The 10,938-nt window shown below is 22.9% G+C and overlaps 4 protein-coding genes across 4 annotated transcripts; 2 read left to right on the top strand and 2 right to left on the bottom strand.

Moving 5' to 3' along the window:
• Positions 1 to 486: 486 nt before the first annotated feature.
• On the bottom strand, positions 487 to 3,862 carry Phum_PHUM564760 (zinc finger protein, putative; the record flags this gene model as incomplete). Its single annotated transcript, XM_002431973.1, has 5 exons — positions 487 to 504; positions 1,133 to 1,353; positions 1,878 to 2,033; positions 2,959 to 3,033; positions 3,115 to 3,862. The coding sequence occupies 5 exons, from the start codon at positions 3,860 to 3,862 to the stop codon at positions 487 to 489; spliced, it is 1,218 nt and encodes a 405-aa protein (XP_002432018.1).
• Positions 3,863 to 4,862: 1,000 nt separating this feature from the next.
• Phum_PHUM564750 (Magnesium-dependent phosphatase, putative) lies at positions 4,863 to 5,490 on the top strand (the record flags this gene model as incomplete). The annotated part of the gene is made up of 2 exons (XM_002431972.1): positions 4,863 to 4,960; positions 5,109 to 5,490. 2 exons carry the CDS (start codon positions 4,863 to 4,865, stop codon positions 5,488 to 5,490), a joined length of 480 nt encoding a protein of 159 aa, XP_002432017.1.
• A 239-nt stretch (positions 5,491 to 5,729) lies between these two features.
• Phum_PHUM564740 (translation factor sui1, putative) lies at positions 5,730 to 6,776 on the top strand (the record flags this gene model as incomplete). The annotated part of the gene is made up of 3 exons (XM_002431971.1): positions 5,730 to 5,757; positions 6,382 to 6,539; positions 6,630 to 6,776. 3 exons carry the CDS (start codon positions 5,730 to 5,732, stop codon positions 6,774 to 6,776), a joined length of 333 nt encoding a protein of 110 aa, XP_002432016.1.
• Positions 6,777 to 7,847: 1,071 nt separating this feature from the next.
• Positions 7,848 to 9,953, bottom strand: Phum_PHUM564730 (zinc carboxypeptidase, putative; the record flags this gene model as incomplete). The annotated part of the gene is made up of 10 exons (XM_002431970.1): positions 7,848 to 7,878; positions 8,160 to 8,259; positions 8,339 to 8,423; positions 8,497 to 8,705; positions 8,800 to 8,896; positions 8,982 to 9,133; positions 9,220 to 9,364; positions 9,433 to 9,511; positions 9,597 to 9,717; positions 9,821 to 9,953. The coding sequence occupies 10 exons, from the start codon at positions 9,951 to 9,953 to the stop codon at positions 7,848 to 7,850; spliced, it is 1,152 nt and encodes a 383-aa protein (XP_002432015.1).
• Positions 9,954 to 10,938: the final 985 nt, after the last annotated feature.

Raw genomic sequence — 10,938 nt, 5'->3', positions numbered from 1 at the left:
ATAATTGTTAATTTATTTATTTATTTTTTTTATTTTGTTATTATTTTAACGTATTTGGCTACTTTTATTAATTAATAATTACATAATTTAATATTATTATAAAATAGAATGATATTAGTTTATAAATGACAGCTATATTTAATTTTTATTTTATTTATAATAATTGTAAACGAAAAAAAAAAAAAAAAAATTGTTACTTTCCATCAGTATTTAATAAAGCCATTTTTTTTTTTTTTTAATTAATATTATTATTATTAATATTATCAATTTTTGACCAAAATAAATAAAGTATTGATTAATTGATTAAAATTTTATTTGTTTGGTTTTTATTTAGTTTTTGTTTTTAATTAGGTAAATAAATAGATAATTTTTCGGAAAAAAAAAAAAATAAATAAATAAAAATTTTTATGTATGTTTTTTTTTATTGAGTGACGTTTGATAAATTTTATTTTGTTTAACTTTTGAATAAAAAAAAAATATTTAGTGCTAAAAAAATAGTGTTACCTGCAAAATAATAAAAGTAATAAAAGTTTATGCCGTCTTATAATAAATTTATAAATAATAATAATAAAAGTAATAATTTTATGTAATTTTATGAAAATTTAATTAGTTAAATTTATTGCGTGTGTGTGATAAAAAAACTGACTTATCAATACCAATTACATAGGTTACATTAGTTTTTATATAATAAATAGTTGAAAAAAATTTTTTTTTTTTATATATAATGAATTTCAAAATGAATATAATAATATATATTTATATTTAAAATTTATTTATTTAAAAACAAAAACAATTTTTATATTTTTAATAAATTACCTTTGTCTCACTCTCTCTCTCTCTCTCTCTCATTAAAAGGTACATGATAATTTCTATTAACAACTTTCTAAATAACAGTTAACTTCATAATAGAAAAAAATAAATAAATAATATAAAACATAACAATTTAATAATAAATATTTTCTTTTTAAATTTATATGTATGAAGGCCCAAATTATTATATTTTAAAATATTTATAAACTAAAAACAAACATCATCTTGAATTCTACATTTAAGTAAGTCTCTTATTTAAATTAATAATAAATTAACAAAATTTAATAAATAATTAATGAGAAGCAAGTGCAAGAGAATGAACCATTGAAGATGATGATGAATTTTTCGAATGATGCCTATTTGTGTGAACCCTCAACGCACTCCAGGTTTTGCATATTTTATTACATATTTGACAAGACCAAGATTTAAACAATCCAGAATGTTGATCAGCTATATGAGTTTGTAAATTTTTTTTATGCTGAAGAATTCTTCCACAAACGGGACATAAACCTTGATTTTTTGTCAGTTGAAAATACTGTAAACCTGAAATTGTAGAAAAAAAAAGAAAAAAAATTGAATTCAAATCGCTTTTAAATAATATTATTTAAACAATTTTTATACTTATATAAAAAATATTATTTTTTTTTTTTTTCATAATAAAATAAATAAAGTTTAAATTAATGTCAATTTTAATAATACATAATTTATAATACAATACAATAAGTTATAAATATAAAATAAATATGAAATTATTATTTTTAGTTATAAAATCAAATAAATATGTAAGAGATCAAAATTTGTCAAATAGTTTAATAAAAAAAAAAAAAAAAAAATTAGTAGATTTTTATTTTTGTAAAAAAATTCCTAATAAATTATTTATTTGTTTAAAAAAAATTGTTTTTTTTTTTATCATGTAAGAAAAAAAAATGAATGAAAATCTATTAGGTATCAAGTTAAAGAATTCATTAAATCATTAATATTTTTAAACTGAATTGGACAATAATTCAAATCGACATTTGGTTCATGTTGATGATGTGTATTTTTTTTTAATTTAAATGTTGAATCACTCTGTATGCATCTTGCTTTACAACTGACATCTTTACACCTCCAGTAAATAGTTTTCACTTGTCCAGGAGATGCTAAACCAACGTGATCTTTTATGTAAATATAATTGTTAAACACCAAACAAGGTTTCATCCTGGGTGACATAACAAATCGAATATCTGAAATATTAAAATTATAATTGACGTGATTAATTAATTGATTATTTTTATTTTAATCATCAATCAAGCAAACAATCATACATAAAAAAAATTATTTTATTTAATTATTAAATAAATTATTTAAAAACAAAAGAAAAATTGTCTATCTAATAATAAGAAAGTAATATCGAAAAAGTATTAAATAAAAAGACGATGAATTTAAAGTTAAAAAATTCATTTTATTTATTAGTATAGATTTAGAAAATTTTATTATAAAAGGATTTTAGTTTAAGATAAAATGATAATTATTAGTAATATAAAATTTATCTGATACTAAATCATGCTATTTGTTAAATGAGAAAAAAAAAAACAAAACGAAAGTAAAAATTTAAGTTTTCGAGAAAGCTAATTAAGAAAGCAAATTTTTGAAAACATAATTTAATATTCCAAAATTTACATGCTTTTGTAATTTGTCATTTGAAAAAAATATTGTACTTACCACTTAATATAAAATGTATAATGAAACCCACCTTAAGCTCCACACCCAGATTAATTTATATGCACTTTACACCGAATCACTTGCAAAAAACCAAAAATCCACCTTTAATTCATGCAAATTATTAATTTAAAATAAACCCCCTTTAGCACCCTATTTAAATTAAAAATTTCATTAAATGGGCTTTAAATTTATACAAAAATATTATTTGTCTACATAAAATGATTGTATGTCTTAAATAATGATATTTTTATTAATTGAATGAAATTTTCAAAATATGTTTCGTTTAATATTTTCATTTAAAGAAATAAAATTGTAACTGTTTGGTAATTTATTTAAAGGCCTTTGATTTAAATTAATAATAATTATGAAAGGGACACAAATAAATAAAATTACCAATTTTCTAATTTAGTTTTTAAAAAAATTAATAAGTGTAAATACATATAATACCTTGATTACCCTCCTTAAAAAGAAACGAATCACACTTAAAGCTTTGCAATTCATTTGAAGTAATTTTATCATTTCCTAAAATACAAGTTTAATTAATATTAAGTAATAATAATTAAATATATATATGTTTTTTTTAAATATAAAAAAAAAACTTACCAGAAAACAAATGGCCAGCATTTGATTGATCAATATCGTCTTTAATTACAGAAGAAATGTCATTTAGTTGCACAGAGGATTCATTTGCATTAATACTATCTTCTTCACATGAAAGCTGATCACTTTCATTATCATCTTCATTTGGTTCAGTCTTAGGAAAAATATGTGGTATTTCATTTTGACTATTTTTCGACTCATCTTGTTCTTGAATTTTTCGAAGGGTACTTTTATCCGAATTATCAATTGTACTAAATTTCATTTTTTTTGAGCAAATTTCATTTTCTAGTACATCATAATTATTTAATTTGGTTTTGTTTATACATTCATCATAATCATTTTGACAGGATGTTTGTAATACATTTTCATTATTGCTAGACTGAGTATTTTCATCTGTCAAACCTTTAATTTGTAATGTTTTGGCAACTTTTAAAAACTTCCCTAACTCTTCTTGTTGAATTCTAACTTCCCCCAAATACATAAATTGTAAAATATCTGTAAGTTCTTTGTGCGTTACATCTTTTAAAAATACAACTGGATGATGGCAAGGATTTCCTTTAAATATTTTTTTAAAATAAGGACTACACACGGATAAAACCATTTTATGAGCTTGAATTAATTTTCCTTCAACTGCTAATGTAACGTCAACAAAATCTTCAGTTCTCAATAAGTCATGAAAACCAATTTTCATGTTATCGTTAAAATTATTCCATCTTAATGAAAATTGCTCCAAACTGCCTTCAAAATTCATCGTGATAATGTAAATTAAATATTTTATCGCTTTATAATTAAATTATTGAACTTGAAGGCCTTGACATTGACTGAACCTTTAAAATACGTAACATACGCAATAAAATTATTTTATTATAAAGGATATGCATACCTAAATAAAACGAAAAATATTTACCAAATTCTTTCTTTTTAATAAATTAATAAATCTTACAGGAATAACTTTTTTTTTTTAAATATTTTTTTAAATTCTTTGATATTTGGCCTGGAATAGAAAATTTTATAATTGTTTTTGACAGGATAGCCAATATTCACAAACATTATGGGAAAAACCAAGATTTCCAAAATCGAGGTAACTAAAGATACTTTGAAGAAAAAAAATTAAAAGAAAAAACTATTGTTGAAATTTTAAAATAAACTTATAAATGTAAAATTCAAATGAGAAATATAGAATTTACGATTTCAATCAACTTTTTTTATTCAAAAACAAATTTCGAAAAAAACCGCCAAAAACAAGTTTATATTTTATGCAATATGTAGACATTTATATTTGACAGAATTTTACTAGTTTTTAAAAAAAATATCTTGTAAAAGATAATAATTTAATTATAAAAGATTTTAATTTGTATTTCCGAAAAATAATAAGGAAAATCAATTGCGAATTTATTTAAAATTTAAATGGTAAAATAATAAATGATGGTTGAATACAATTGTAGAAATGAAAATTTTAAAAATGTCAATTGTAAAAATGCGATAGTTAAATTATATTTTATAAATTTTGAATATATATTAGTAAACTTTACTAATAAACTTATAAGGTTAAAAAAAATTTCATCGGTGCTACTATTTTTAAAACATTTGCTGACGAAATGATAATTTATTTGCGAAATTTACAACTTGATACCATAGAGTAAATAAAAATCAGTCAGAATTGAGCTTCACAACATTTTAACAACTAGTCTTGTCAAGCATTTTTTTTTCTTTTTTTTTTTAATTTTTATTGTGTCATTTATTAATTGTAAATGGCAAGTAAACCAAAACTAATTGTTTTCGATTTAGACTACACTCTCTGGCCATTTTATGTCGACTGTCATTTTACTCCACCTTTTAGACGATCAAAGTAAGTAGTATATTATTACGTAATTTCAAATAGATTTTTTTATAGGTTAACAGGTTTTATTACTTATTTTTTAAAATATTAACCGTTTATTAAATTTACATACCGAATCATTAATGTAAAATTTGTGATTTTTTTTTAAAATTTTTAGTCACGGTGAAGTAGTAGACAGTCGTCATAGAAGTGTACAATACTATAAAGAAGTTCCGGCAGTTCTTCAGGAATTACATTCGTCTGGTTATAAATTAGCAATAGCTTCTCGAACCGCAGAAACCGAGGGTGCAAATCAGTTAATACGTTTATTTGACTGGGACAAATTTTTTTCGTACAAAGAAATTTATCCGGGATGCAAGAAAACACATTTTAGTAAATTTCACGAAAAATCTGGAATTGATTATAAAAACATGTTGTTTTTCGATGATGAACATCGTAATATTACTGATATTCGATCGTTAGGAGTAACTTGCGTTTGGGTTGAAAACGGAGTGAATAAATCTCTCGTACAATCGGGTTTAAAACGTTTTTACGGTTGAATATTTCACTTTTGATAATAATAATAATTCGATTAATTGAACTTGGACTTTCGATAACTCGAACGATATTTTGCGATACTACTCATATACAACTTCCGCTAGTTTAGTCATTATTACGTCAAAATCGGTTTTGAGTGTACACTTCAAATTCCTTTTTATCTTTAACAATCCTTTAAAACCGTGCAATTTTTTTGCATTTAGCAAGTGTCTATTGCAAAGTTATATTTTCTGTTTATCGTATGTCCATCCAGAACCTTAACACATTTGGTAAGATTCATTATTTATTTATTTATTTTTTTTTGTAATGTAAATACGGTCTAAAATGGCGTTCATATTTATAAACTTCTTTAAACAGTTTCTGTTTTGAAAGTGGAATTTATTATATTAATAATAATCATGTTTAATAAATTTTACATTTTTTTTACGTTTAAAACTTAATAATAAATATAAATTAATTGTAAGAAAAATTTAAATTGATGACCTACTTTACATAGAAGGTCTATTATTTTTTTGTAATTATTTTTTATTTAAGCTTTTTTATTTTACCAAAAAAAAGTGTAATTTGTAATGTGTTATTTTCGGTTCTATTAATGTAAGTATATATATTTATATTATTAGTCTTCTTATTAGCACAAAGAAAATTTGTATCTTTTTTGTGAATCTTGAGGCCTATATGAGTAATACATTAATGACGCAACTGAACTTCTTTGTTCAAAATATCAATGTTAATTTTTTTATATATTTTTTTTTGTCCTTTCGTTTTAATTAATTAATATTAAGGTTAATATTTGACAAGCATTTATTTAAATTTTTCTCATCTATTAAAATTAAATGTTGGTATAGAAAAAGCAATACAGTGTAATAATGCATGTAATTGAAATTTTTTTTCAGACCCCTTTGCAGATGCAATTAAGGGTGCAGATGACGATGTTCAGGACGGTCTTGTTCATATAAGAATTCAACAACGGAATGGTCGTAAAACATTAACAACAGTGCAGGGATTATCATCTGAATATGACCTGAAGAAAATTGTGCGAGCATGTAAAAAAGTGAGTAAATTAGTTTTTTATTATTAATTTTCCAGTTTACCATAACAAAAAAGAATTTTTTTTTTTCAATTTAAAAAATTTTATTTGAAGGAATTTGCCTGCAATGGCACTGTGATTGAACACCCAGAATACGGAGAAGTTCTTCAACTTCAGGGTGATCAACGAGAAAACATCTGCCAGTGGCTAACCAAATCAGGATTGGCCAAGCCTGATCAACTAAAGGTTCACGGTTTTTAAAGCTAACACCTTTTTAAATTTTCTCAACTTTTTTTTGTCTAGGAAAAAAAAAAAATTTAGCTCAATTTCTTACTATATTTTTTACTGAAAATTTTGATAGTAATCATTGGGTTTGAACACACACACACACACACACACACACATATAGAGACATTTTTCTCATTTAAAATTATTTTTGAACAATAATTATAAACTTAACGAATTTTTACTGTCAAAGAGTTTTCAATTTTTCTAAATAAAAAAAAAAAAAAAAAAACATTAATATTAATAATAATAATTATAATAATACTAATATTAATACTAATAATAATTAATAATAATAATAAATTTTCCCCCCATTTTTACGAGCGAATATTTAAAGGGGGGGGGCATGATTTACATTTCTTTAAATTATTTAATTTAAATCATGTATTTGAACGCAATAGACATTTTCAGAGAATTTCACTACTTTCCTAGCTGACAATTTTTGTTTCTCGTCTTTAATTAATTTCTTTTTTTTTTTTTTTTGTGTTTTGTAATCATCATGTGATAAAACATTATGGAATTAATGTGGTTTTGTGTACATTTGAATTCTTAATATAAACATGTAACAATCTTTAATCATTGATTATTGTTTTTAATTTTTATAAAATTCCATGTAAATTACTAATAATATATATATATATATATTTATATATATTTAAATTATTTTTACTTTTTTTTTTTTTTTCTAAAAATAAAAGTGCAATTAATAACATGCATAGTTTTTATAGGTTTTAAGACAAAGAAACAATTAAATGTAGTTGTAATTCATTTTAATCATTATTATTATTATTATTTTTTTTTTTTTTAAAAAAGTAATATTTAATTTATTTTATTGTATTGTATTCGAATTGAAAGCTCGATTGTTTTTTCATTCATTTTATTTATTTATTTTTTTTTTTTTGTCGATGAAGTATTTAAAAGCAGTAAAATCATATTAAGAGATTGGTTAAAATTTTTTTTTAATTAATTTGTGATTTTGTTGGTATCTAATTATAATAATTATATAAAAAAAAACTTGTAAAAACTTTGGTTTTTTTTTTTAATCTTTTAATTGTACAAATTGTCCATTTTTTTTATCCTGGAAAAATTTTTTTTTTTAAACATTACATTAATTGAAAAGGTTATGTGATTTATGGTCTCGAAGGGTAATGTTAGGTCATGGCATAAATTTTACATAATAATAATAATAATAATATTGTGCGTTAATTACGTGGATTTATTTATATAAAATAAAATTGTACAAAATATTTTTATTAACTTTTAAAGAATTAATGGTTTAATTTTTCGTATTCTGATAAAAGTGTGGTTAATGAAGCCAAATGTTCTTCGGCAGCTGGAAGAATTTGTTCAGCTGGTAACAAAAATCCATGTTTTCCAGTGTCTCTCATTTCGTAAACGTAGGACAAGGTAGCATTGAATTCGTTGTAGTACCATTCAAGTGTTGTTCCACTTGTAGGATCTGATATCAACAATTAATAATTATGTAACCATTTTTTTTTTTTTTTTGTTATTTAACCTGTTAAAAAATGAAAACTTACAAATTGTTGTGGCAATGTTTCCATATTTAAATTTCTTTCCGTGTACAGCTTCCAATGAATCTACTGCTTTTTTAGCCACTCTGTTCTGTAATTAATTATTGAGTTAATATTAATAAAAATAAACCATATTTTTTTTAATGTAAGAAAGGTTAACGTACAAAAAGTGCTTCGTCTTTTGATGGTTTCGTTGTGTAGCCCCATGGGTACAAAAGAAGTTGAGAGTAACTGTGGTAAGCAACGAAAACTTTAAGGTTTTTCTCTTCGGCAACAGTTTTTAAGTAGTCGGAAAATGTTTTACTTTCAACTTCTGAAAAAGCTTTTGGTCCAGCATAAGTTTCAGAGCATGGATTGTCAGAACTACCGATTTCTAAAAAAATTTAATTTTTTTTTATCATACCCATTTTTCAAAGTATAAAATAAAAATTATTGAATTATAATAATAATAATAATAATAATAATACCATTCCAGTGGAAGTCCCAGTTCCTGTTTGGATCAGCTCCAAAACAAACTGCTTTACCAAGTTTGTATGGGGTTCTGGTTTTTCTCCATAATCTGTTCTAATTATTATTTAAAATTAATATAAGAATAAAAAAAAAAATGTTTTAAAGTCTTAATACAATGAAAATTATCATTATTTCTTACTTTTTCCCAACTGTAGACGTAACCGTCAGGATTAAGATGAGGGAAATAGAGATAATTGAATCTTTTAAATACGGGATCAACTTTGCCATTAAGCATTTGATTGACCATCCAACTTGTACCAGCAGGTGAAATCCATTCTCTTGCGTGAATACCTTAATATAGATTATTATTATTATTTAGCTGGGGGCTACCAATAAAAAAACTTTAAATATTAAAAATATTCCTAATAATATGTTACCAGCTTCCAATAAAACTCCTGTTAAGTTAGATCCAAACGTGATTTCAATTCCTTTAATTGGTCTACCTTCGTAGGATTTGCCTCCAACAACAACTTTTACTTTATCTGGATGTTGTGCAGCCAATTCATCCAACCAATTGTACATCTAAAATATTTTATATTTATATTTATATGTTTTAAAAGACTCATATTTTAAATTTAAAATATATTTACTTCATCTAATTTGTGGTAATTTGTCCATTCCATACGGTTAGAACGCAATCCAACTTTGTTTGTTTCTGAGTCAATTAAACTAAAAGGTACAGAAAAGTTTTAAAAAGGATTATTTTTTTTAATTTAACTAATAAATATTAATTTTAAATTATATTGTAACCAACCTTTGAACGTTTTCAATTTTAACATTACTACGGAATTTATAGGTATCTAAAAATTCTTGAAATTGGTCCCTCTTGTGAGGAGGAACCATAACATCAACTGGATCATGTACTTGTCCAACATCTGTCCAAAAATTGTACTAAAAATTAAATAAAAAATTAAAATTAAAATGTACTTGAAACAAAATTTTTTTTTTTTACTGTTTTATTTTATACCTCGGTTAAACCTTCAAGGGAAACTAAAGCTTCAAGTTGATTTTCATTGTCAGGTACAACTTGGTAAACTCTGTAGTTGTCAAATCTAGCTTTTTCAGCTAGTACAGAAAGGAAAAATAATGGAAGCAAAGCTAGGAACCTCATCTAGAATTAAACAAAAAAAAAAAATTAATATTCATTAAATTAATTTTTTAATAGTTTTAGTGCGTGTTTCAAAAATTAATCATAAATCATAATGTGAAATTTTAACTTTTTAATTATTTGTTCCCTATTACATTAAAGTTTTCCAAGACATTGGTCTTGGCCTAAATTCATTTTCATAAAAAGTCAATTCTTGTTGTAAAATTATTAAAAATTCTTCTGACTCTTCATTAAAATAAGTTGTTTAATATGTCAACCTCCAGGCTACTGTTATATATATATAAAAAAAAAAGAATACTTACCTTTTCGGCGTAAGGAAACTGAAAACCACAAAAACTATCGACTGTTGGTTTTTTATATGAACATTCCCTTAACGAGATTTATTATCAAAAGATATTGAAAATTTTTTCAATGATTGATTTAGATCTGTATGTAAAGATTATCTCTATAGCTTGTTGTTTGATATAGAGACATAATAGAAGTCGACATATTTTACTCCTCAGTCACCTTTTTTTAAGGCATTAAATATTTTTTTAAACTTTTACCTAATTTGATTTTTTTTTTTTTAAATACCAAATATATGTAATTGTGAACCATTGCGAATAAATTTACTTAAAGGAAACAATACTTCAAATTGTATAAACCTAAAAAAAAAAGAAAAAAATTATATCATTTAATATCTTTTTCAATAAGGTTTAGTTTAAAAAAATTTTTTTTACACATAAATCAAATTAATATTATCAATTGGATTTTCCAATTTTAAGTGCACCTGTTATCTATTAATGACCTGAATCATTGAAAAATAAGGTGATTAAATTTGCATTTTAGATTAATTTTAAAATAGATACTTTTGATTATTATTTTTATTTTTTTTTTTAAATTTTATTTGAACATTTAATAAAATAAAAGTTTGAGTATCAAATGTTAAGTTTGACACCAACGTTAATCAAAAAAAATTAAAGAATTATTTTGTAAACTTCAAAATATT

The sequence above is a fragment of the Pediculus humanus genome, genomic scaffold (genome assembly GCF_000006295.1).
Source record: "Pediculus humanus corporis 1103172108298 genomic scaffold, whole genome shotgun sequence".
Classification (NCBI taxonomy): Eukaryota; Metazoa; Arthropoda; class Insecta; order Psocodea; family Pediculidae; genus Pediculus; species Pediculus humanus.
This window is presented reverse-complemented; position numbering and strand designations above follow the sequence as displayed.